Genomic DNA, 27,935 nt, shown 5'->3' with positions numbered 1-27,935 from the left:
TGTCGCTGAAATGTGTTCAGTTAATGAGAAGAAACTGCTAATTGCGTGCATCAATTTGGCTTGAGAAATTTGTAGACTACACATAACATAGAATCAGCTGGAACTAGCCAAGAAAAAGCTGTCACAAAAAGCACTACTTAGAACCAGAATTCACCTGCCGACGATGTCGAAAGGCTTGGCACGAACATCCTGTAAAATCAAATATTGTGTCCTGTCCCGTGCAAGAGAACGAGCAATCGTTTCGAAATCGAATTTTGATTGCATGCGCACATTTCTGTTCTCGGAGTCGATGTTTACATACCCCCCCCCCCCCCCCTCCCGATCAGCTATTCTTCATTTCTTCTTGACGCTAATAGCAAGCAGTTCTATCGTAGCTTATGTAAAACAAATCCTTTATTATTAACAAACATCCTTTGTGGAGTGATGACGAGGCACTGCGCGAAGATACAATCCCCCGTCGAAAGCAGGAAGAAGTTGTCCCACCTTGAACTTGAGTGGTACCTGTTAAACGCAAGAAAACACAAAAGTTAAGCAGTGAACCGAGCGAATTTCACTTTTAGTCGCAACTGTTGACGGGAGAAAAAGCCGTTATCAGGCCGGCAGCCCTTGAGAAGCGCGAAGGATTAAGACGGCAATGAAAACTACATTGTCAAATTGAAGGGGTCCTCGCAAACTATTACGTTCCAATTTTTTGTAGTGCCTTTCAAGAAAAGAACCCAATTATGTGATTGCTTTGCAATCTTACTGCGTTTTCGAAACTTTTTCTAACTTCAGGTCTGCACGCGGGTTTTTATATTCGAACACAGTAGAGTTAAGATTAACCCTGTTAAAGCAAATTTCTGTATGTGCGAGAAATGTTTGAACATTTGGGTGTGCATCGCTTCCCATAAACAAATGCACGAAAGATCGCTAAATATACACCACTAGTTCGGTAAAACCAAATTTCCGGAGCCGTGTCTAACGAGCGCTACCAGGCTAAACGGGAGTCCTGGACTGGCAGACTTGTAACATGCGACACAGCTCGCAAACCTCGAAGACAAGTGTGTTTTCTGTGAGCCTATAAACAGCTAAGTTAACGCAAACCTTGACGCGGAGACCTCGAGGGCAGACACATGTATGAATATTTGAGAAGGTTCTCGATGTGCCTCTGCAGGCTGATATAGATCAATACAGATAAATTTCACCCAGAAGCCACAAGAACCGTCTTCGTACATGATGCAAATAAAAATGCCCCAAATACAGTTTGGTGCGTTTTTTCTACACCTGGCGACAGTGATTTTCGATCAAGCAGGTGTAATGTCTGGTTTTATGACAGCGCACAGGTTTGCACAGATTCGGCAGCCAACACTTGCGCATTGCCTAAGAGTGCGTAAAGCAACACTTTCTATTACTCAAATACAATGAATTTATCTTGTTTCAAATGGATTGGAATTTTAATTCTTTTAATACGTTGTGTTGTGCGTATTTGGTTGCGACAGATATAGCAGAGTTAAAGTTCTGCAGGTCACTTTTGTTAAAGGTGACTTCTGATATGACGAACATTCTTTCACGGTTCAGAATCAGAATCAAATTTTATTACTACATACGAAGTTATTACAACATGTAATTACAGAAGTAGGTCCCGGAGTCAGAAACTGAATTGGGACCTTCTGTACATGATATATACGAAAGGAAAAGTAAACTTAGTTAACGCCGCGACAGTAATAAATACAACTACAAAAATAAACTAGAATGGCAGCAATATAAAACAGTAGAACATGAATTAAATCAATTAAGCGACATATGGAAACATGAACAAATTGATCAGAAAATTGGCTTGTTTAAACAATTTCATACGTGATTATTAACCATGCTATACACTTCAGTATTAACCAATGAAAATGCAAACGCATGCATTATGCGGCATTACAAAGACAATGTTATGTAAGGCTCGGTTGGTTCAAAAGGAAGTTTTTCAATTCTGTAATAAATGAATGTAGTGTCATTAATTTTAAAACAGATGGTAGCCAGTTCCATAATAAAAAAGCGCTGAAATGAACAGATTGCTTGCCCTATTTGGTTCGAACTTTCGGGTAAATTAGGTTCAATTAAGTTCGCCTGAACGGGAATCTGTAGATGTGAAATAAAAGCATTCGTTACGCAACCTGTTGATCACCTATAGTAAGGTTTCTTCGTTGAAAACAAACTTTTCAAAGTTAAGTCTTTGTTGCCCATGAAATATTTATTTCAGCTTTCGCATACTTAAATATAAAGGGACAGCAATGTCTGAGCAAAGAAAACCAGCTCACCGGGCTGAAAGCTGCGTAGCTGTGCAACATGACAATATGCCACATTGTGAAGTTAAATCGTTAAACCTCATAACACCAATTTTATTCGCGGGCTACCAGTGGTGTTGATTCATTCACATTTTATAAGTGAGACATGCACAAAACATTATTCCGAGCACTTTAGGCTCTGTCGTAGGCACACTTCAAAGAATTGTAATATCTTGTTTTGTTATGCATTAACAAAGTGTTAAGCATGGGATTTACATTACTTAATATTTATCATTCTTGTATATTATCACACGTTTTATGGCTAAAGTCGAAATTGTGCGATCAGCCATCAGTACTTGGTGTTGTCTTTAAAATAATGCAATTATATTCACCAGGCACGTACCCAGGGGGGGGCCCGGGGGGGCCCGGCCCCCCCCCCCCCGAAATCAAGTGGCATACCCCCCCCCCCCCCTCCCCACCCACGCCACCACTCCTCACACATTCCTAAAGCGCCGCCAGATCAATGTTGAGACTTGGCAGCTGTTCATCGGTCAGCATTATGCTGCCTTTTTCACTCCTTTTAGATGGCGGTAGTTATCGGCATCTCTTGTAATGTGAAGGACAGTTTTCTCATAGATTCCGCACCCGCGCAATTACCTCGAGATGCGTTCAGTTGTCACCATCTATTCAACCGTCACGTGCATAGCTGTTGCTTTTGTTAGTTCAACCTTCTTTGTTAAGGCTGATGCTGGGACCAGGAGAGGGACGCGGCTGTTACTCAGCTGGTCTGTACTCTCGTGGAACGAGTTGCGGCCGGAGAAAACGCCAATTGCGTTTAACTTTTCCCTTTGCTTCATTATTTCCTTGAGTTACGGCTCGCCGTGACGCTGGCAGATGCCCGGAACCATATACACGTGATATGGGCTAGATAAGGTGGGAAATAAAATAATGTGAAAGAGCGTCCATCATGAAACCCTGCAACAACCCTTAAACCCATAAGCAAGATGACTGTCGCCCGTTACCTCGTCTGTTTTTCCCTAATTGTATAGCACTTTTCGTGCAAAATTGGCAACTGGAAACAAAAATCGCAAGGAGTTCAGAAATTAAGCGATCTACTAAGGGAGAGAGCCAAGGAAACAACCAAACTGCAAGCAAAAGCGAATAATAAAAAAGTTAACCGTTGTTTATGAGGATATTTATGGATCAACATCTTTTTATTTAAAAAGGAAGTAGAGAAAACGCCGCCGGAAGTGGAGAACAATTACTTCTTTTGAAGGACGCTTCTACAGTTATCGGTCGAACCGCCTCACGTAGCCACTTCTCTGCTGTGCTTATGTGGGTGTTTTTCTAACCTTTTGCGGTGAGCGCAGTACGTCTTGAATCGCAGAGTCCTGCGCTCTGCGCGGTTGTATGGAACTGGCGGCCGCACAGCGTTACGCAATTCGCGGAACTGTCAAAACTGATCAACAAGGCGAAAATAACTGATTTTCGAAACTATAACATGAGAAAGACTGAAGAAGCCGTAAAAAATAAACGCAGCCTGAAATCAGTAAAAAAGAAACCTGGCATAGGACAAACCATGATGTATGCACTAAAGGATAAGAAGGATAATATCATCAGCAATCTCGAAGATGTAGTAAAAGTAGCGGAAAAATTCTAAGCTGACCTGTATACAGTACACAGAGGAGTCACGATACCTCACTTAGAAACAGTAATGAAAAGGATACAGAAACTCTCCTATAACTAGCGATGAGGCTAGAAGGGCCCTGCAAGACATGAAACGATGAAGAGCGGGAGGAGAAGGTGGAATAACAGTCGATTTAATCAAAGATGGAGGCGACACAATACTTGGAAAACTGGCGGCTCTTTATACAAAGTGTCTATGGACTGCAAGGGTCCCAGAAAACTGTAAGAATGCAAACATTATACTAATCCACAAAAAAGGAGACGTTAAAGAATTGAAAAATTATAGGACCATTAGCTTGCTCCCAGTATTAGATAAAATATTTACCAAAATAATCTCCAATAGAATAAGGGCAACACTTGATTTTGTCAACCAAGGGAACAGGCTGGCTTCAGGAAGAGATACTTTACAATGGATCACATCCAATGAATCACATCCAATGGATCACATCCAGGTTATCGCGAAATCTGCAGATTACAATCAGCCTCTCTATATGGCTTATATAGATTACGAAAATGCATTTGATTCAGTAGAGATACCAGCAGTCATAGAGGCACTACGTAATCAAGGAGTACAGAACGCTTACGTAAAAAGCTTGGAAAATATTGTTACATGCGTGTGGTATTTGTTTGTTTGAACGAGGCGCGTGGGCGCCATCACTCCAGAAAGCGGAGGAAGAACGAACTGGGCTCGCGCTGTGAATCTGACTGGTCAGCGCTGCAACCGTTGTTGTAAATATAATCTGTAAATAGTTTGTCGCCTTACTGACTCGTCCTTCGCGTAAGAATATCTCCAGAGGTTCTACAGCTACATTAATTCTACACAAGAAAAGCAGGGAGATACCTATAGAGAAAGGGGTCAGACAGGGAGACACAATTTCTCCAAAGCTATTCACTGCGCGCTTAGAAGAATTCAAGCTATTAAACTTGGAAGGCTTAGGAGTAAAGATGGACGGCAAATATCTCAGCAACCTTCGGTTTGCCGATGACATTGTTCTATTCAACAACAATGCAGACGAGTTAGAACAAATGATTGGAGACCTTAACAGAGAGAGTGTAAGAGTGGAGTTGAACATAAATATGCAGAAGATGAAGATAATGATAAATAGCCGGGCAAAGGAACAAGAGATCAGGATCACCAGTCGGCCACTAGAGACCGTGAAGGAGTACGGTTACCTAGGTCAATTAATCACAGGGAACTCTGATCATGAGAAGGAAATTCATAGAAGAATAAAAATAGGTTGGATCGCATACGGCAGACATTGCCAGCTCCTGACTGGAAGCTTACCATTATTATTGAAAAGTAAGGTGTGCAATCAGTGCATTTTGCCAGTGCTGACATATGCTGACTTGAGAGCAAGTTAAGGACCGCGCAAAGAGCGATCGAACGAAGATTGCTAGGCACAACGTTGAGAGAAAGAGAGCGGTTTGGATCAGAGAGCGAACGGGTATAGACGATATTCCAATTGACATCAAGAGGAGCTGGGCAGGTCATGTAATGCGCCGGTTAGATGACCGTTGGACCATTAGGGTTACAGAATGGGTACCAAGAGAAGGAAAACGCAATCGAGGACGACAAAACGCTAGGTGGAGCGATGAAATTAGGAAATTCGCGGGCGCTAGTTGGAATCGGTTGGGGCAGGACAGGGGTAATTGGAGATCGCAGGGAGAGGCCTTCGTCCTGCGGTGGACATAAAACAGGCTGATGATGATGATGACGATGATGACGACGACGATGATGATGATGATGATGATGATGATGATGATGATGATGATGGTGGTGGTGGTGGAGGTGGTGGGCCCCCCCCGAAAAAAAATCCTGGGTACGTGCCTGATATTCACACCTGTGGTGTGGTTGCCCATAACTGCAACATCTATTCGCTCGAATAAGGCTATAACAGTTAGGCACATGTTGAACGATACATACACACAATGTTCCGACATAAGGTAGATGGGTTTAGAACAACGCTGCAGCCAGTGCAGTATTTATAGCTTGCTGTAAGCTAATGCCAGGCTACACCTGTCTGAGCATAGAGACAGAGAGTGAGGGAGAAGAGGATAACTGAAAGGCAGCCAGGTTAACCAGGACTGAGCCAGGTTGGCGACTCTGCACTAGGTAAAACCAACTCGCCAAAGGAATAGAAAATAGTTGAGTGAATGATTAAGAGGATAAAAGAAAGTCCGGTGGAGACATCACCGACGTAGTAACAGTTTTCTTCTCTATATCACAGACGGTACTCAGTCCGAATCATAGGCAGTTACTAAATCCGGTAGCCCTCAATATCGCAGCAGCGATTATGTGGCCTTTTGTAGCTGCGTCGAACACTCTAGGGTTCCTAACGGACGAAATACCAGATCCCAAGTAGTTCTAACGCAAAGTAGTGTCAGCTGCATCGCAACAATGCAGCTGTCGATAAAGAAAAAACTATCACGCTTTCGCTATAAGGCGAATAGAAGAATGTGATAGCACTTATGTTAGAACATTACACGAAGTGCAAGACTCGTAGCTGTAGTGAGATTATAAAGTGAAGCAAACGTATGCTGACCAAGCAAAAACGAGCTGTTGTGCTGCGGGTCCTCTGTTTGAATACTGCCGGCGGACCATTTCTTTTTCGTATCGGGTACGTTTCCAATGTCTTTCCTGCGTGATCCCAGAGATAATGCACACCCGCGCCAATAGAATTGCATAATTTTCAGGTTTGAGCTGTGTTGTTGTTTCGCACTCTTAATATTTGGGTCTGAGAATATTTAATATAAAACACATGCGATACCGGTGTTTTGTTTCATGAAATTTGTTATTGGCCTGCCATTCTGAAAAATAATTTTGTTATGAATGTAAGACCTCGTATGAGCAACTTTAGGGGCATAATGGTGTGACAACATAAGCCGCATGGCGTGGCATATACCATGGCATGGCACACAGAACATATATACTTAAATTTATACCATTGCGGTGGCTATATAATTTATATCCCAATAAGAAGTTACGGGACGCATTTAACCGCCGCCTTCTTGTTCTTCTTGCGGAGATACCATGATATAAGGAACAAGCAAGCCTTTGTGCCTGGAAATCGCTGCGCATCTCTCATTGTACTGTGGCCCTGTGGCGCGTGTGTACAAGGTCAAGCCCGTCGTGTTTTGCGATTCAACTTGTTTTAATGCTGATTAAAGGTAATCCTTGTTCTTCAATGTACAACATTGTGGCGGAAGCACGCGTTCGTCCCATAAATCAGCTGTGCGTCTCTTTTCGTAATGCGTATTGCACTGTTTACAAGGATATCAACCTGAGGTTGGTTCTGCCGCTTCTTTTTTTTATTGCATGAGCGTAGGAGTGTCAAAGTGTAAAAAAGTGTGTGGGTGTATGTAATATAAATGATGGTAGCCTTCTTCGGACCACCATCAGTTGCACTTCGCTTCTCGAAGAGGGAGGACGTGTGTCAAGTTAGGTCCTGAACAAAACTTCGCAGTGTGGTCAACGCGGTTTCAGTCCATGCATCAGAGACCACAAATAGGTTTAAAATATTGCTCTCCCATATTTTTTTTTCATAATTATGGCTGAATCGCCACTGAATTTTCCTTTAAATATCATACTTACCGGTGTTTCTGGGCACGCCTCAAACTTAACCTGCTGAAGCAGACAAGCTAGAGTTGTCTTCGCTTGGACCAAGCCGAGACGCATGCCGACGCAGTTACGTGGTCCGGCCCCAAACGGCAGGTACGTGAACGGCCTCAAGGCGTCCTTCTTTTCCGGCATGAACCTGTTGGCAAATGTCAAGTACAACGAGCATAAAGATCAGTTGCAGTTGCGCCTGGAGAAAAGCACTGTGTGCCGTCCAAGCACGGGAGGGGGGGGGGGGGAATTGACAACAGCAGCATCACTGAACAGCCTTGCAACGAACTATGAAACACCAGAAAACAAAAAGGAGCACAACAAATCGGATCAAATCGCATCACGAAAAGTCAGCTGCAAAAAAAAAAAAAAAACGCGACTCGTGGTAACTATCACATTAGGTATGTGTGACGCATGCATTCGCTTTTAAGTGGAGTCTATCAGTATTAAGCTGCGCGAATAATTTTCCTTTTGTCGCGCTATGACTCTCAAAATGGCCACTAATTGCCAATATTTATCCGTAGGTAACATTAGCCAGTAGTAAAAAGAGTCATAGGAGTTGCCCGTGCAAGCTCACTGTGACAGCATCTTCTGATTGACTACATTCCTTTTATTCCGACCAGTTTTTTATTTCCACAGGTTGGAGAGAGAACAATTTGAAAACAATGGGCACTTCTACGTAACATATAGCCTGATGAGTCACGTTTCATTCTTATTTGGGTTTGTGCGCACTCAGCTCTCCAATCTTGATAGAAATTTAGAGCTAAGAAGATTGCGGACGTTAAGATCTAAGCATTCATATTATTTGCTTTTTTTTTTACAATGACAACGTACCTGTCTGGATTGAACCTCTCCGGTTCAGGGAAATATTCTGGATCATGGTGGATTCCGGCCAAGGGAATGTCGACGCACATGCCTGGCTTGAAGTGGATTCCAGCCACCATAGTTTCCTCCGTACAAACCCTCATAATTCTGCAATTTCCAGATATAAAAATACGGCAACATATCACTATGGATATATGTGTTGTAATTATCAAACATTTTCTCAGACGATGGGAATATAATTCTCGCTTGGAAATGCTATTTTATTGTACGGAGAGGCAGGCGTACAAAAGACGGGTGCAAAAGGAACGATACAGAGAGACATAGCAGAGAGAGGAAAGGCAGGGAGGTCGACCAGACGACCGCACGGTTTGCCACCCTACATTGGTGCAAGGGAAATTGGCAATATAAAGAGTATGCAATTCTGTGCTCTGGTGTGTGGTAATCTGTGTTTTCTAAATAATTTATTTATTCCATACACTTCAGTAACTCGTCTTGTAGCTGAACTTATTCTTTGATATTATATCTATAAAGAAATCCATGAACAATGTACTGTAATATTTCTTCTTCTTTTTTCTTATTTATTTTGAATTTCCTCCCCGGTCCTCTCAGGAGGTGAACCGGAAGTACTGAACAAGAAACAACAGTGCCACTCATGATGCTCGTGCCAGTAATATAACACAAACGCCGGCGTTTCTTGTCTTCAGCTTCTTCATTTTGTATGTGCGCTTCACAGGATCGCTTTTCTGTCCCATAAACTTTACCAACTTGCTCAGGTTCCTGTTTTTCTAAACTAATTTACCATATCGTTATACATGAGTTAGCCACGTTGTGAATGGCGACCACTTGTGAAATGAGTAGAAAGTTCATGATTTCCACGGCCTTATACTTGTAATATATCCTATGACTGTCTTCGCTAAATTTTTTGTTGTTAGTCTAGTCAGAAAAAAAGCAGGAAATAACATGCAAAAAATAATGGATATCTCACACGAATTATTATGTGTTTTAGAGTCTATATAAAAAATGCGCTTAATATAAAAAGATGTATTCATGCACGCTATGTAAAACGCACATACGGACTGCAGCGTGTCCAATGCGTTGTACACGTGGGGACGAAGGCACCATACATACTACGCCAAAGAGAACTCAGCCATTCTTTTCGTTACGAGGGTGACGAAAAAAGCTGTCAAAAGGATAAATTATTTTGTGCACGGGCGTATCAGAAATGAGGTCTTCATTCAATAATCTTCTACTACGACGAAGAAGCAACGTAGACGCAGCGACGAGTGGCGTGAGAACTGGCAGTTTAAATATGTTGCGCTATCGCAGATGTCCTGCCTTACGCGTGTGAGTAAACGTCGAAGGACCTAATGCTTCAGCGGCGAAGACAGCAAATTTTTCACGCTGGTAGAAGTATTATTAGAGGTGCAAGTAGCCTCACTAGCTGACGAAGAGTAGAAGCACACATGCGCGGACGAAGACGGAGCAGGAGAAGTTGAAGAGATAACAGTTCACTGTTATGTAGAGAAGCAACGTTAGTTCCCGTATGCAGCAGCATAGATTAAATTAGTGTTCAAGGCGGTAAGAAGAGTACTACTGCAGGAAGAACGATTCAGGCTGCAAAAAAATGTCCACGACGAACGGCTCGCGTAGGTTAAGCAAGAACCATGGTGACTCCGTCGACGATGCCGTTAGAAGCAACGGTAAGGTGCTGCTCTGAACCACAATGGGGACGAATATTTTCTTATTTCTTTAGGTTATACTTCGATAGATATGAAGCAGAGAAGGGCGTGGTATTAGGCTTGCTGTCGCAACATTATATTTGAGGCAGAACGGGCGGAAGTTCCGACGCAGAATAATTGACGAATGGTTTTGGTAAGGATGCTGAGCTCGAGAGGGTAGCATATGCTGTCATTGCAAGCACCAAAAGCACACTGCCCGAATTGAAAGATTAGAGTGTTCTTTGCGTCGTGGAGTATAGGTTCAAACACAGGCGTGATTAACCTGGCAGAAATTACAGCAAATTGAAGAGAGAGCGACGCCTGGGCCGATTGGTTCATCTAATGGGACATTGGCGACGCACATGAAAGGAGAATTGGCCGGGTGGATGGCAGGTATTGGCGTAGATCAAAAGAAAACAGTTTCGCGCCAAAAAAATAGGCGTTTATTTTTTCCTAATCGGCATTCAATTGATGAACAGCGTGGGGATCTGTTGTGGTGATAAAGAACTGCGGTAACGCGAAGGAGCCTGGCGTGCCGAAGTGCAAGAACGAAGTGTCACATACTGCATGGAGGAACTGCAGGCTGCGTGACGAGGGAAAGCGTGACCAGTTGCAGCACCAGGACGCCGGCTGGGGTTTTGCTCAAATTGAGCATAATCTCATCGTTGGTCCTGTCGGCGCGTGGGACAGAATTGTAACGTATATCCACGGAGGGCACGCTGACGACGCTGTACCCACGCTGTGGGTGCTACGAACGCTAAGTCAGCGTACGAGAGATTTTGACGAGGTATTGTCATATTGTGATAAGCGGTGGCACTCAGCCACGCCAACCCGTCTAGGTGATTTTGGTAGGCAGGACGGTGTGAGCTATAGATGTGAGCGACAGACGGCCTCCTAATATTATGTTCCTGAAGTTCCTCGCGTCCTATAACCGGCATCATCGCACAGAGATCAGCATCATGCACCAGAATCAGAGACCTACATATGTAACGTTGGGACGAATAGCTTGTATTTCGCTCTGGCGTATAGACGCGCTGGTCCTATTGCAAACAGTTTTATCAAATTCTAGCAAGAATTGTGAAACACGATGGATCCAATGCACCTTAAGATAAGGACACGTTCCACCTCCGTCAAGGTGTTGTTCTCTCACCATCATAGTTCAAGAAGGTCCTGAGTATGTCGCATGAAAGACTCGTCCTGGCAGTTGAACACGAGTTTTCTGCTTTTTAAGCGACTTCAAAGCGCCCAGAGGCTGTAGTGAGTATTTGGCGTCAATACTAAGTAAATGCAGGTTAGTGCGGGAGCTCAGTCGAACTCGTCGTTAAGGGAGCACATCTTCGCTACGCCAGTCAGACAGAAAGCGATATCTTGCACCTCCTGAGGCACGTTCGACTGGTTAAAATCCTTTGCTCTGTTGTAGCCATAAAGTTATCCATCAGTGCTGTAGCAATGGAGGACGGCAAAATGTTGGGGATCACTCTGAGGGGTAGTGATAGAAAGCAAGTTGAGTGGGCGGCGTCACAGCATTGTCAAATCTGTAGAGACTTTCGCCTGTTTCGAACATGAGGTCTGTAGTGGAAGGGCGCAACTGGTGACTCAAATGGAGCTTCAACGAGAAGAGCGCAAGAGGACAGAAAAATGAAGCGCCTCCACCACTTGCGTCGCGTAGGCCAAGCCACCCCTTCAGTTGAGCTGGAGAGGACGTTCGCGGTATTGATGATTATCCGAAGTAACGCTCAAAAGCTTAAATAGAACTTACAATGCATATACGGGTTTAATGCGATAGCATTATAGGGGTATTCCACCTCATTTTGGGGTAATCCATCACCTAAGATTAAATGTGAGCGGGTCCTGTTGGCAAACCAGTTTAAAGCACCATCTAAAAAACGCTATCTGTCAAGTGGAAAGGAAGAGGGAAACTGGCACATGACGCCCGCGCCAGACGTTCCAAAAAACTTATCTGGCACGAGAGAAGCATGCGTGTGATCGTAGCATAATGACTAGAACATCAAGCAGCCGTGCTGACAGACAGTGGTTAGATCACACCATCGGTCACATATTTCTTTGCAGAATTATAGGCGGACATAGCCCAATTTCGAGGTGTGTTGTGCATACGCAAGCGCAACACAGTGTGCCCAAAATCGCAAGTTTGTAAGTGACACAAGGTATTAAAACGACCCTTTGATAAGTCAACGCGGGCAACGTCCCCTGCGACACAAGCGCGTGCCGCTGTGGAGACTTTACAATCATCACAATCTAAGCATACTATCCTATACGTATAGAGACAAGCTAAGGTTTGGTCTATGGTTAGTAAATGTGTTTATCTTTGAGACACCGCTGTTGTTCTATGGCGGGAGCGCTTATACTATGGCACACTTTACCGTAATTACGCGCTCTGTTTCTGTGTTGCTTTGCGCTGAAAGCCATAAAAGCAAACTGTCAGACAAAGTATAGCATCGCGTATTCATGGCGCTTACATCGAATCGGTAGTGCAAAGTCTCAACGCCTCCTTGATACAAGCATCGAGATATGGCATCTCCTGCAGAGCATCGTATGTAAGTTCCCCCTGAAAGAAAATAAAAGAAGCAACTTAATCGTTTACTATCGAAGTTCCAATGTTGGTAGATTTAAGGGAGCGAGAGTGGGTGCTTTTCGCTGTTGCCCATTTATTGCATTTTCTGAACTCTGCAAGCATACTAACCGGAATCCCTTGCTCGGAGGTATTTGACAATGTTTGTAGATAGAGTCATCATAAATCGAAACCAAATGCATAAGCGCGTAGGCCTGAAAAGTTACAAGCTTCCTTTTTTACACTTCTGCAACGCCTGAATCCTCCACAATTTGGGAACGCGTACTGTCAAGATAAGCATCAAAAGGGGAAAATCAAAATGGAGTTACGATTGTCTGATACTTGTCGGACAGACAGACATAATGTCAATAAAGAGCGCAAGGAGAAAATATACAATTTGGATGATGAATGTGGTTTTACAATGCTGAAGTGGGCTGTGGTGGTTCAGACTCCATTTCTAACCATTTGGGTTTTTAAACAAGCACCCACATCCATGCACGCGAACATTTTCGCATTTTCACTTATAAGAATGCGGCGGAAAAGTTGTAGATACGAACCCGCCAACAGTTCTTTGGTGGCAAAACGTCTGTACAGCCATGTAGCAATGCGAACTATTAACTACGTTATTCATACAAACGACGAAGATGTATCGCCGAGATCTTCACTGGTGTCAAGGCTGTCAAATTCCGCACGCAAAAAATACATTACCCCTGTTCACGTGCTGTTCTTGATGTAACAGCTGAATGGGCTAAACGCAGTGCTCCAGCTATTGCTTAATAGGTCCCCATAAAAGCTTCATCAAAATTCGTGACAAAATACCCAGATATAATAGCATTTTGGGCTGGTCCATCCAAAATTCACACTAGGCTTCGCTTATCAGAATGAGATGTTAAGCATTAAAAACTTATTTCCCGATCAACACCACCTAGAAATAAAGGTAGCACAATGTCATTTGATAACTTTCAGCAATTATCCCCTTTATAGATGTATAGCAGCGCCTCTATTACATGACTTATGAAAGTACACATCATCGTATTCATTTCATACCTTTGTGAGCACGTTGTCTATTTCTGCAATGACCCTGTCTTGACAATCAGGATTAAGGGCCAGGTAGTAAGTGGTAAGGCTGAGGGCCATTGAGACACTCTCTACGCCAGCAATGAAGAACACTATCCCCTGGGCTGTTATCTCATCCAGTGACATTTCTGAAAAAAAGAAATACGTGCTTACAACAGCCTTGTACATTTCTTTTTATTTCACAATACCGAAGGCAACTGTTCGGCTAACAAGAATGAAGAACCCAGAAATAAAAGTAAACAGCGCAGAAGCTTATCCTACTACAAGGGATTTTTTACGTCGCCGTCAGCAATCTCTGGAGGAAAACTACAATTCGCCAATCACTATTTTCTAACAAATGCACGTGCAAATACTATGTTCATTTGTCAAACATTTCTAGGAAAAATGCAATCCTTAAATCTGTATCGTCTAGGGAAAGGAGCCGCCAACAAGTGTTCCGAAGCGTGACACGTTTTTCCAGTGTTGTGAGGCCCTACGCATTTTTCATATCTTGTTTTCATATCAGTTCCCGCAATACTGTCGAATAAAAGCGATAGCATGTGTGTAGTGTAAACAAAAACAGCGTATCTTTTTACGCGATCCTAACGACTCAATAATATGTTGCCACGTCAAAAAAGATTTGAAGTGAGCACTTCTGCGCTTATTTAAAACAAACCGTACTGCCTTCTGTTGAACACGCTCTAGTTTTCTTATATATTTTTTTTATTACAAGGGGCCCACAACATCGCGGGATATTTAACCTAATACGTACAATTGTTGTAAGCGAGTTGTTTACCACTAGAATAATCCGATTTAGGTTTTCTCTTAAAAAACCACAGCTTACGTATTGCTGAAGCAGAAAACGATACATCCGGAAATCAGGCTAGATAAGTGCTCAATGTTAAACGAATAGGGACTACATTTTTTCAAATGTAGTCCCTATTCACAAAGCGGGCTCTAAAAAAGAAGTTACTAATTATAGACCTATCTCACTTACTTCGATTTCGTGCAAGATCATGGAACACATAATATATAAGGCTATCATGGAACATCTAACGGACAACACATTGCTTACAAACAGATAACACGGATCTCGCAAGGGGTTTTCATGTGCGACACAACTGATTGAATTTTATGATGACCTAGCGTCTGTAGTTGATTTGGGTGGACAAATAGACTGCATATTTCTGGACTTCCCCAAAGCATTTGATACTGTTTGCCATTCTTTACTACTTAATAAACTTCGAATGTTAAGTATAGATTTAGTGTTTTTAGCTGGATAAAGAACTATTTGTCAAGTCGCCGTCAACGTGTGGTCCGAAATGGTACAAATTTAGATTATCTTGAGGTCACATCGGGCGTCCCGCAAGGATCTGTTCTGGGGCCTCTTCTTTTTCTTATATATATCAATGACATTAACTTAGGTATTGACTCTAACATGCGGCTCTTCGCAGATGACTGAATTGTGTATAGAAAAATCGATAATGAAGATGACGTTCTCAAACTGCAGGCCGACCTAGATCGTACTTGCGAATGGTGCTCAAAGTGGAAAATGAATTTGAATACCGGAAAGTGCGTCCATGTGTGGTTTGCTAAGAAGAAAAAAAGTAATCGATGCCAGCTACAGTCTAATGAATAATAAGTAATAAATCCAAGACTAAACATTTGGGCGTGATGCTGTCGGGCGACTGCTCTTGGTGGGCACACGTGGACTATGTAGTTGGCAATGCGGCAGTTGCTTTGAATTACATGCAAAGAAATTTAAAATGTGCAAATTCTAACCTTAGAAGCACGGCGTACCTAACTTGTATACGACCTATTTTGGAATATGCTTGTACCCTTTGGGACCCGTCACAGATATGTCTTATAAATAAACTAGAAAAAAATACAAAACAGAGCAGCCAGGTTCGTCTCGGGTAAGTACGGGAGGAAGTACAGTTGCACAGCAATGAAAACAGAGCTCAACTGGGAGTCCCTGTCGTCTCGCCGAAAGAAGCTGCGGCTAAAGCATCTGTATGAAATCTATCACAACAAAACTGCAATTGATAGGGAAATCTACATAAAACCACCAAACTATATATCGGCACGCACTGACCACCAGTGCAAAATTAGAGAATACCGGGCTAGGACGGGCCTGTATGCCAATTCTTTTTTTGTAAAAACCATCGCTCAGTGGAATGGACTGTCATGTGAACAGGTGTGCAGTGAGAATCAAGATGCATTCTTTTCATGCTTGTAACCCCCCTGCTGTAACGCTTTCGGGCTAAGCGGGGATATGTCTGAATAATGAATAAAGAAAAGTGCTTTCTTTGGGCTGCTTCAAGTATGTAGAGCTTATTAAATAAGTGTGTATTCTGACTTGCGATCTTCTTCGTTACATGCAACACACTTTTAGGTATATTCGCTTCTGTGTCCCAATAAGCACACCGTTCATCAATACCCTTCAAATTTTGTTGCAGAATTGTGCGATCACCAACCACGAAGATATGTTTAAAGATAACACAATTATCGGCAAATATTCAAATACGTACAACACCATGGATCACATATGCCAAGTCATCTACATAGAAATTAAAAGCATGAGCGCCCCCAATCCTCTTTCTTGGAGACACACGAAAATTAAAACGATACAAAAAAGAAGAATATCATTCAAAATTTCCACTGTCACTTGTTTCGGGGCTTTATGCACTAATCCATTTATTATATGATATTGTATGCTCATGCAGCCTGATTTTTACAATCAGTTCTCATGCGCCACTTCTTCGAACACTTTTAGGAAAATCTACAACAGTACATCAAGCGGACTGGTAACGTAGTGCATGCATATTATTTTGTGTAGCGTCGATACCAGCTGCGTAACTGCTGTCAAGTGTTTTCTAAAACCGTGGCTTTGGCAACAAAATTTTCTGTGTATTTAATAAATCTATGAGGAAACAACTTGATCTAAAGTTTGCAGGATGTGCTTGTAACAGACACAGGCCTGTTTTCAACTGATAAGCGCTCGTTGTTTTCTTCGTTTATTGCGACAGCAATTATATGGACACTCCAACCGAATTTCTGCCGTCGCCGTCGCCGTGAGGTTCCGTATGAAGTTCAAGGCCGATAATATCGTCGCCGCGCGCCGTACGCTCCATGTGCGAGTGAAAGCGTCTGAGGGTGAGCCGGTGATCACGGCTCAATCTCGCGCACGAAAGAGAATAAACGTGAAGAGAGAGAGCGCGTCATTTTCCATAACGCGGCAGGCTCCGAGGGAGATGGGGAGAGGGGTTGAATTCCCCTCCGGCCGGCGCGTGCGCCCGCGAGCGCCCACCCGGACCGCTGTATCTTGAAAGCCATCTGCGACAGGGACATTTAATGTGCGCCGTGGTTAGGGAGGGGGCCGGGCGTTTTACTCGGGGCGGCGCACCTTGCCCGTGCCCCTGTGTCTTGAAAGCCATCTATGATGTGTAGAGAGTCCGCCGGGCGCAAGGGCAACTGACCATCGCGGTTCAATCTCACGCGCTATATATGGAGTAAAATGGCAAGGCAGCGCGGAAGGGAGGGGACGGCTTCGACTCCGACAAGTACGTACTCTGCAAGGCCGCGCTCCGTATCTTGAAAGGGGTCTTCACACGGCTCACACCGGTGTGCACACTGTGTTCTCCCCGCTCGTGCGTTGAAGGGATAAACAAAAGACAGTTTTAGTTTCATGTACGTAAAGGCTTTGCGTACGTAGAGCTCTTACGTGTGAGCAGTGCGCTTGCGCAGAACGCAAAGGGTTTGCTTGAGTCTCACGGACGTTCGTGAGACTCAAAAGTTTGCGTGCGTTCCTTGCGCACGTAGAAAACTCCGCGCACCGTTCTCGCGAGATCTCGAACGAGCGAGAGCACCATTGCAAAATGGCCGCCAAACACGCCGACAAGGTAGCTCCGCGCCTTCGTTTTTCTAAGAACGACTTGGATTTGTTGCGAGACGTAAGGGAGTACAACCCCTTCGAGGACAACATGTGGTATGGCACTTCTAGGCATTGCGAAGCTCCGATCGGCACACGAACACACTTTTACGTGTTTTGCGCGCCAATCCAATTCGACTGGGTTGGCTTTGATTTGTCTTGGATGTCAATGGCTACAGTAGTGTTTATACCTCGCGATAGATGGCGATACATGGTCGCTTTTAGCGTGCGTCGTGTACGTGTACCTAAAAGCGTTTCAGGTGCAGTGCGCGTATGGTACGTAGAGCTTTCGCGTTTGCGTGCGTGAAGTCTCTGCGTACGTGTAACTAAAGCTGTCTAAAGTCACTTCGCTCGCTGCTGCTGCCGCACTTGCTCACACCAGTGTTTTGACATCGACTGTCCGCGCTCATCGAGTGGGATTTGTTCTTGTTTGCTTGTGCGCGCTGACAGCGTGCTTGTGAATTCAGTTGGCAAGCGAATGTTTCCAAGTGTATATGGCCGATAAAACTACTATCCTCACTTCGTATAGCTGTCCACTAACTTGCTATCGCAATCGATGCTTCGCTTTTCAGACGAAGCTGCGACTATTTTTTTTTAATGGGAGTGATACACGCAATGCACCACGCATCTCGTATTTCGCCGCAGATGATAACAAAACGGAAAAGAAATTTTAAAACTGCTCTGTATAGGTTCATCAGCTTTGACCCCCACCACATGACGCTCGCCTACGCGCAACCGCGGCGGATGCTGCGGCTATGCATTAGCCTCTCCACAATGCCTGAACAGATTCTACCGTGTCATTTTTTGGGGACATTCAATAAACACAAACTCGTGTTTCGATTCTTCATGCACTCACACAAAGCTTTGCTATTGATTCCAACTTGTTGGACCTCCTGTATTTTTTACAATAATATTAAGCCTCATAAACACAACTCCTTCTTTAGTTGAAAGAAAAACATTGCCATCCATCCAAGTCGCCGCCCGAGGCTACAAAAGAAACATGATCTGCCTTTCATGCACTTTCCTCCCCCATGGGGGCTTCCACAGAACTGGTTTGCCATTCTCCTTAAGTTACCGTTCAGATTTCGGCTACGAATGCCTCTAGCGCGGCCCGAGCGACCTAGTTGTTACACTTTGATAGACGCTCTGAAAATATACACCGCAGTGTTCCGCAATCTCCCTAACAAGTGGGAATAAGCTGTCACAAGTTTTCTTTCTTGGAATTGGGGCATCATCTTTCATCATCTTTAGACTCTGTTAAAGAAACACCATAACTTTTGAGTGTTGGCAGGAATACGAATGAATTAAAGATCTCGTGATGTACGTGCCTTTTTCTGTAGGTTCCGCTTCAGATAAGCAAAAATAGGAGTAGCAGCGTTTTAATTGTGCTTCGAAGCCGTTGAATCTTGCGTTTAGTCTGAAGGATGTGGTGAGTTAGTTATCCAATGGTGAGCTCACCCTTCGTTGGTCTCTTTTGAGGGGATACAAGGTACAAAAACAAACTTGTTCGCAAAATCTCCGTACGCTCTGAATGACATGGAAGTTTCGCTAACCGGAATAGCAACGGCAATAAATGTTTTAAGGGTTTATTTTCAAATTATTTATGCCACTATGTGTTCATAAAACGTCCTCGCTTGAGTCAAGCGACCTATATTAGCATAAGTAAGAACACAATACAAAGGACAAGACACGTGCTCACCTAACGTTCACTGAGATCGCCTGAATTTACATTCTGATTTGAATTTATTGAGTGGCAATCATCTAGCCGAACCACATTTATTTTGACTCTACTACCGTCAATTCTCGGTGTTCTTTTTTTAATCCGAGGAAGTTCTTAAAATTCTGACAGGTGTCATGGGCACGTGTTGGTTCTCTTCGCCTATGTGAGCTACTAAATGACAGAAAACTGAGGTCGCCATAGCAGACAGGAAATAATTGAAGATATCCGTATTTCGGAAAAAAATCCTGCTCACTTTGGTCACATATTTTGGCACTGAAGAAAATGGAGGGTGAAAGGACAAAGAAAGTAACAGACGGCGCATGCGCCACTTTCACACTCTTTCTGCATGACCGCAAGAAGGTCTACTAACTATGAAGAGGAACCATACTTCAAGGTTACACACTTGCGAAAGAATACATCATAGCTGTCCCACCGTCCGCGACGCTTGTGCTCCGCATTTCACAGCACACATGATCAATATGACGCTACAAACACTTCACACAAACAATGCACATGCATTTATGAATATCTATAGCACGTGCTAGGGTTAAATACATTTTTTCGAGGGCCACGAATATACATTTTTCTGCCATTTAAAGCGTTAAGCTGCAGGTGACAGTAAGAGCACTACAAGTGATATCGCAACCTCTGTGAGCTGGGATTTCTGAAAACAGACTGCATGCCATTCAGGGACGTGGGCTCCTTCGTGCCTTTTCGCCAATATTGCTACGTGCATTCTCGTCAGGCAGACAACGCTTACTCTTAACTTGAGCATTCTCCGCTTTATTTGCAGCGTTCTCTTCCCAGTTGTAGTCAGCGTTCATAAAGACCTGAAGAAAGTCGTCTTCTTGCTGCAAAATAACAAGTTGAAGACGTCAGGGAGCAAATCAGTGCGTTAAATTCTACGTCAAGTGGATAAATAAACGTTCGCTTCCACACTGGTTCCGTCATGCAAATAAAACTACTCAGCAAAGCCTTTCAGCTTCTTGTTTTCGTCCTCCAACCGGCGCCAACCTTTGAACGGTCTTATGATATATTTTAGCAGTCTGTTCACCATAAGATAGCACTGCCACGAATGTCGTCCTTGAAGGGTGTTCTCAACACAGCATTCGCATGCAAGTTTCATTAGACTGCGCCCGTATTTACAAAAAAAAAAAGATAGTACAGCAGAACTGTCTATAAGAGAAAAATTTCAGTGAGTCCTGATGTTGAACATATCATAAGCGGAGGCAGCTGGCTATTGGGAAACAGCCCTTACGAATGGAAAGCTTAGTGAACTCGCCCTTTGATTGGCACGTCAAATGGGACGCGTTCCTCTGCCGGATTCGGGTCATTTGGATCGGGTTATGTGGGCTTCGATAAAGCTCCCAGTGAATTTCCCTTTCCATTTCTTTCAAATAAGCTTGATGGTCCCCGGTCATGAATGCGTTTCTACTTTCAATTAGAATTGTGGTGCTCATAATGTGAACGTGCACAAAGTTTGACGCATTGAAAAAACTAGCGTCTAGCAGTTTGCCACTTTACCTTGTTCTTTGACTTCCTTTCTTCAATCAAGTGCGATACGAAAGACTTGAATACATCAGTGCTGGACTTGGGGGGGTAATCAGGTTGCAGAGCCTTGTACACAGGTGGCATCATAACTGGAAGTCGCATATAATTTCGTTCATAATTTTCATTCGTTCTTTTGACGATATGCGCGGCTATATTGTGCAAGCAATCCAGTGCTTCCAAGTATCGAGTAGGCCCCATAGCTCACCCGCAGCCTCCTATTCGTGCCGACCACTGGCTCTTTGGTCGTCCCAGACGTTATCAACGCAGATAGCCAGCTATGAAACTCCACTTTGGTGGACAGTGCTTCGCTGCGCACAGTTATCACTTCCGTATTTTTTTCGTCTTTATATTTCCCATTTCCCTCGCCCCCAGTGTAGGGTAGCAAACCGGACGCCCGTCCAGTTGACCTCCTTGCCTCTCCTCTCTTTCTAATCTCTCTCTCTCTCTCTCTCCTGAATACTTTTGTATTGCACGAACTTGTGTGTTGGCAGCGCAGTAAGTATGCAATGCCATGAGCAGGTCAGTGAGTGAGCTTCAGCCGTAAACTTCTCAAGCAAGCATCAAAACGGTCAAGGTACTTGAGAAGTCTAAACTTGTTTTTCTATATAAATCTCTAGTGATTGAACGTTCGTTCCCTCCAGAAGAAATATTGCCTTTGGTGAATTCCATGTGCGAATTCGGCAGCCTAAAGTTAAGAGGCCAGGAGGTGTTTTGTGGTTCTCAACAGGAGGTTTGTGCCGCATAACAGCGCGAACTCTAGACTTAGGCTCAGAGCAACGTCTAATAGCATATTACCTCTGGTAGCAACGTTCTCAAAGTGGTGATTGTGTCTATTGCATTATAGCGATGGGGAGAGAGAGAAAGCTGTTTATTAAAAAGCTATTTGTGATAATTTGCTAAGCTCAATTGTGGTGTTTGGGTGTCACAAACTGCCAGGCATGCTGCAGACTTTGTTTCAAAAAAGAAAAATAAACATTTCTTTTTGTACAAGACTAGGCCTGCAATGTTCCTGAAGCTCGAATTCAAACTTGTAATCAAGTTTGAGTTCTGGGGTACCTGGATCCGAAATGAAGGTTTCTGTTTCCTTTGTTACAGTGGTTCTGGGCGGGGGGTGTCTGCTTGAACTTGAAAAGTTGGGTTCGGTAAGCAATGTCTGCTGGAATAATAAAGCCAAGGGCATACCAGCAGCGATAACCTTCAAGAAATCCGGTGCTTTAAGATCCTTTCCTACAGTTAGATGCGAATCAGCAAAGACTCCCGTTCAGCACTTAAAGGGACATGGATATTTTTACCGTCGTATGATAATAACTGGTCGTGCCGTATTCCACTACGTCTTGATCAGTAAATAAATAGCTACTGTTTGATTCTAGGCGAAAGGTAAACTGCCATTTGTGGACTGAAATGCAAACTTCCCAGCTTAATGATGCCGCCTTACGAGACTCGTTCATGTCAACCCTGATTTTCTTGTGAAGGACACTTCTGTAAGTGACGCAGAGTTAAACAAGCACACGACCCACTGAAAATTTGCGCAAAAAGATACACAGTGTCCACATGAAACCTCCCTGATTCCAATATAGAAAAGAAGGACTGAAACAGAAAACTGCGTTCTGTGGCATCGCGTAAAGCAATTAAACAAAGCTTCCTCTTTTTTTTTCAACTTCTTATTTTAGTTCAGGTGCTGAATAAATACCAAAAATGGCAACACCTCAACAGAGAGCCCAGTGCGTGGTGTGGATTGCGTAAATAAAATGACCCATTGCTGTCCAACGAACATTGCGGCATGAATTTTCGACGTGAACTACAAGGCGTTTTGTGTTGATTGAAATGATGCCACGAACTACAGGTATCAATGTATCATAGCGTTTTAATTTAATTTTGAAATCAGTGATGTTTCATGTGGATACTCTGTACATTGCTCTTGGAATGGCTTGACATCATTCTCAAGTCACGAGAATGTTATTGTGCCAGTGCCAATCATCACCACATAGCTCCTACGACCGGAAACCTTGTTAAATATAGCTCTTTGTTTGTGAGTTAACTATAGCTTCATTGATGCAAATCCAGTGATGCATACATCCGCTTTTCTGGCGTCAAAGAAATTCCAAATACTCACATAACATTATGATTCTCCATCCACCTGAACCCATGTAAATAGCTTCAATACATTTCATAAGGGGATGATTCTTGTCACTATTGCTGTCGATGTCGGCGCTATAGTTCAAGGCAGCTGTGATGTCAAGCGCCGTGTTGTTAGCAAGCCTGCAAAGGAAATTGTTTGTTCCTGTTTTTAGAGCTGAATATTTTGCATTGCTGAATGTCTCAAAATTGGTATGCCAACGCACTTTTCCAATAATGCGTATGGTCATTCTCCTTCATATGAGCTCTTCTTGAGTTGCAACAGCATCGAATATTGCGGGTCACAACCGTCACATACGGTAATGTTGTCCAGACGCTCGAGTCTCTCGCGTTCCCAGATGTGTTCTCCACAGAGCTCGCGTCTGCTTTCTTCCGGCTTCCCGGTAAAGCACAAGCGGCGAAATCAGATGCTGTTACATTTGCGCAGAAGTACGAGAGATGGCAGGAGTGCTCCGATGCTAACATCATCGGACGGCGTGGATCACAGCGTTAGTATACTGACTTTACAAAAAAAAAAAAAGCTGAGCAAAAAAAGTTACAAGGGCAAAGGCGCAGCCATGTTGCTACGCCTTATTTTCGCAACACTAAAGACATTCAACATGCTATGCAAAAGCAAGCATTAATGCGTTGGCCATCAGCATGGGCAACGTGTAAAGATCTTTGCGTATACTTTTCAGAAAGTTTGGCTGGCTATTTAGAACATTTTCACGTAAAGCTTACGGTACGTAAAAGAATGCGTTTGCAGGTAGCTCACATAGGCGGCACGACCGTACTAAGGGAGGCTCGGGATCACGTTGATTGTGCGTCTCGTCTAAATAGCATCTCGACTGCGGCTGCGCGCTTGCATTGAGTAGAAACATGGCGGCGCCCCTGCGGTTGCTGCAAATCGGCAACGAACTAGTTCGCCCTAAAATGATATTCGTGACTTGCAGTGCGTCGTTGTGGGTTCCTCACCGCCAGTACAATGTGACAATATGACATGTAAGAATGTTCGATGCTGAATGTTTCATCATAAGCCCAAACGTAAACTAACAAATGATATTGCGTTATTTTTCTAAACTACTACATAACTTCAAAACCTGGATGGTTCAAGCTCGGAGTGCAGCATCAACAAATATAGCGGAATTGACACAATAATGAATTCACACAAAATGAATCATAATGACGTCGTAGCATCACCGGTAACTGTGCCAAAAATATAAAAATGTGTGCATTCCATGTAATTGTGAATAAAGAAAAAGCACGATAAAGAATGAGAGTAATCTCGATTTATTACAGCGGCTGGAAGTGCATAGCGCATTATCTTGGAAAACATCCTGAGCCCTGCCTTATAGTAAATGCGCCATACGGCGATGCTCGTATAGCATTTGGACTAGGATTAAGGAGCTGAGAAGAATGAATATGCGACATTTCATGTCCTCTGGCAACAAATGCAGATATAGCGGCTTGATGCGCCAAATAGGTATCGTGCGCTGCCTTTGTAAACAAAGGCAGCGGAGGCATGCTGAGGCAAGTAATGGACGTTGAACCACGTGATGTCTACACTGCTGTGTTTTGTTGTTTTCTTTGTTACCCCTATCGAAACCCCACAATATGCGTTTTGTTTTGGCAGCTATAAAGAATCTTACCTATATAAGTGCTCACGTTCTAAACTCTGCTTATTTTCCTTTTTTTATGGCTCTAGCGATTACGTGTTGGTACAGACATAACTAATAAATGGTATCATAGGCATGACTGCTAAATATTGCGGACTTGAAAGAGCGCACACATTGTGTCAGAACGGAATAGAGAGAGATAAGAGCCAGGCTTTAATCTTGGGGAAAGTTTATTCGACCGTAAACTAAATAAGTCTCTTGACAACGAGAAAGTCGTACGATTTCTTAGATATATACAGGGTTTGATTGTTACTGTATATACTAACCCTTCTTTGTCGCAAGCAAGTACAGTGGAACATAAGTTATATATTGAAACAAATTAGATATATTAGCCTCAAGTCAAGAACTTCCTAGCAAAAGGATACATAGCTTTTGGCTAACATGCATTTCAGTGCGCGACGTATCTACTTGACGCGTACTCTCCCCTTGTTCTAACCGAACGGTTGCATTTTGATGCCGCGCATAACAAGGTTGTCAAACATGCCCCGGGTGCCTCAGAAGTGCCTCAAATTAGTGCTAATGAATCCCTGTGGTGAGTTGGTGCGATCTAGTTTTAGTAAACACATTGCGGGTATTCAGTCAGCTGGTACTTCCTGCTCAATGTTGGTAGCTGTGTCAGATCTTCGAAAATTTGAAGGGTAAGTAGCAACGATAGCCAATGCTCAAATATGAAAAGCGTGATGTGGTTCTGTACGGGCGTAAGGTGATACACAACATAAAAATACCTGACAGTAGCATGTACAACGTACCCATTGCCTTTTCAGGAAAATAATGGCAGCAATCTTTCTACAAACTCAATGCCAAAGCTTGCGCAGCAGGGAACAAGAGCTTCTGGAAAAGCTGCTGAGGTCAGCAGCCTTACTATATCGCGAGATGTCAGAATATTTCTTTCTGATTATATGCGCGGTGTGCATTGCGTGCGTTCCCTAAGTTTTATCTTTTATAATTTTTTTTTCTTGCGAGCAGCTCCTGCCCCACTGCCTCTCTTCCACACTTGTGAGGACTAGGCGCTTGTGGAATCCTGTATGTATGAAACAGCTAGCCCAATAAAAGGTTGCCTTAGCTTGTATTAGGGTATGCGCGATTATAGCCACACAACCTGCAAAAAGCTTCACTGAGAAATCATCGTTTCACGGCAGCATGTAGTTTGGACATCAATCAAAAAACATTTGCAACTGATCTTAAGAAAGTGATCAATATACACGCTAAATGTACAGACAATAATATCAACTGCTGCTTATCCTTTTTTTGTCAAGGCAAAGTTCTTCCAGAATACCTAAACCAAAGTGCCCAAAATTTAAACAAGGCAAAGTTACATCAGTTGAGCAGAATACTTTCACATAATAGAAATAAATTTTCTGCAGCAGACTGTTAGAAACTCTATGCTGATTGTGATTAGAGCATGCGGGAGATATTTTAATGGTTCTCCGTCATTCAGTTCCTTTTTGACCACGCCTGTATACTGATCCCTGAATATTTGCTACTGTGCGTACATAGCTTCGACGCTGTGACTTATTGATGGTAATTATTATCATTATTTGATATGATAACATACATACACAAAGAGAGAGGGGTATAAGGAAGGAGCAGGCTGGCAACTGCCACCGAGAAAAGCACAAAGGCTGACTTCTCTTTCGAAAGGGTAAGATAGAAAAGGAAGTTCAAATATGGAGAAGGGAAGTAAAGCACAAAGAAACAATAAGATTGCATGCCGCGAGCAAGTAGAAACAGAAGATACACGCAGGAACAGACGATCATCGTGAGAAAAAGCATCCAGAGCTGAACTTATCGAACTCTACTGGATGATATTGGAAAGCTTGAACTTAGTACTTATTGCCTCTTGTCAAAATGCTTGCCAGTACCTCATGCAAACCTGCCCTTGCCTGCGCGTCCCTACTCTGACTCTTGACAACCCCATTCTCTTCCCGTGTATTGCGAAACAATTACTCTAGGGCCGAAATTCGAAGCATCTTTGACCGGTACGTTCACATGCTGGAAAAACAAATATATCTGTCTAGGATACAAAGAAGAAAGTAGGAAGAGCTCAGAGCGTTTGATGCCAACTCACTCAAAGAAGTCCACTGGCTTGTTTTTAGTAGCTGCGTCCATGATCCGTGATGTCATCCTTCCAGAAATAGTTTTTACTTTAGTCACGATCTGGAATTCGAACATTTGGCTTGAAACAGTATTCAGAATGAAGGCAACATTGCGCTGTCTTTCTTAGAATAAACTTCTCTTTTTCTCGGTGCGATATTGTAAGTTGTTCTTCAACTGAGACGTACAAAATATCATATTTCTCTTCGCCCCAACACTGCAAAAAACAAACAATATCTTTAAGCATGCTGTCCTTAAACGTGCACTGCAAAAGCAAATAATATTATAAACTGGCTGTTAGCAGCTTAAGCACAACAAAACATATGCGCAGTAATATATTTATAGAAAGAACGCAAATTTTATTTCACAACAACCCATAATAGCCAGAGCAAATCGGTATACGTATAAACAACGCAATACCAGGCTTCTAGATTGCTTTGAAATTTGCCCAGAATATACTGAATTAAGTGTCTAATACGCCTGACATACATGCGAACATTTATTAAAGATTTTTTTTTTAAATAAGGATGGAAAACTATGCGAGTTGGAACAGTTTCATCGTTTGTAGCGCGAAAAGACGGTGGCAAGCGCTCGTGCCGTCCCTTCTTCTGCTTGCCTCCGTCTTTCAGCGTCGTAAACAACCATCCTCTTTAGGGATACGGCGAATCCGTAAGGAGAAACCTTCTCCGTGAAGCCGCACCCCAGGAGACTTCACACTGCCTTCAGATTGGTTAGAATACCAGTCTGAAGAATTCCAGTACTCGTCCAGTCTACTTGTTTCGTGCTGTGTCAGTGTTTATTAAGTCTTCGCTGCAAGCATGAATGTGAGCTCCAGCAACCAACTAGCCCAACTCACTGCTTTGGTTTGTCAGGAATACGTACAGAAACTCTATGCTGGTTATATGCTTCACTGGGCGTCGTTATAGACGAACATCTTGCAGTCATCTCCCACGTACTAGGTGGCGTTGTACACCCATTAAAAACCCACCATTGATCATTAGGCCCCACCATCGTGGGGTCTTCTTTCTCCTTCTTTTTAGAAGGACATTAGGCACTATAATAGCAAGAGCTTGGTGGCGCAACCCACCGCCCCGTTCCAAAGGGGACGCTCATAACATCCATCCATCCATCC

At 43.3% G+C, this 27,935-nt stretch overlaps 1 protein-coding gene across 1 annotated transcript in view; it reads right to left on the bottom strand.

Moving 5' to 3' along the window:
* Window positions 1-375: 375 nt before the first annotated feature.
* LOC126545110 (uncharacterized) overlaps window positions 376-27,935 on the bottom strand; it is an 81,458-nt gene continuing 53,898 nt past the window's right edge. The window contains exons 20-28 of the mRNA XM_072286842.1: window positions 26,778-26,866; window positions 23,032-23,177; window positions 20,892-21,007; window positions 20,128-20,218; window positions 13,708-13,865; window positions 12,569-12,657; window positions 8,383-8,520; window positions 7,534-7,696; window positions 376-501 (exon numbers count right to left, since the gene is read on the bottom strand). Of these exons, the coding sequence (XP_072142943.1) occupies window positions 400-501; window positions 7,534-7,696; window positions 8,383-8,520; window positions 12,569-12,657; window positions 13,708-13,865; window positions 20,128-20,218; window positions 20,892-21,007; window positions 23,032-23,177; window positions 26,778-26,866 (1,092 nt within the window). The 3' untranslated portion in view covers window positions 376-399. The remainder of the gene's footprint in view (window positions 502-7,533; window positions 7,697-8,382; window positions 8,521-12,568; window positions 12,658-13,707; window positions 13,866-20,127; window positions 20,219-20,891; window positions 21,008-23,031; window positions 23,178-26,777; window positions 26,867-27,935) is intronic.

Source organism: Dermacentor andersoni, chromosome 3, assembly GCF_023375885.2.
Source record: "Dermacentor andersoni chromosome 3, qqDerAnde1_hic_scaffold, whole genome shotgun sequence".
Classification (NCBI taxonomy): domain Eukaryota; kingdom Metazoa; phylum Arthropoda; class Arachnida; order Ixodida; family Ixodidae; genus Dermacentor; species Dermacentor andersoni.
Note: the sequence above shows the minus strand (reverse complement) of the source record. Positions and strands in the feature narration are given on the sequence as shown.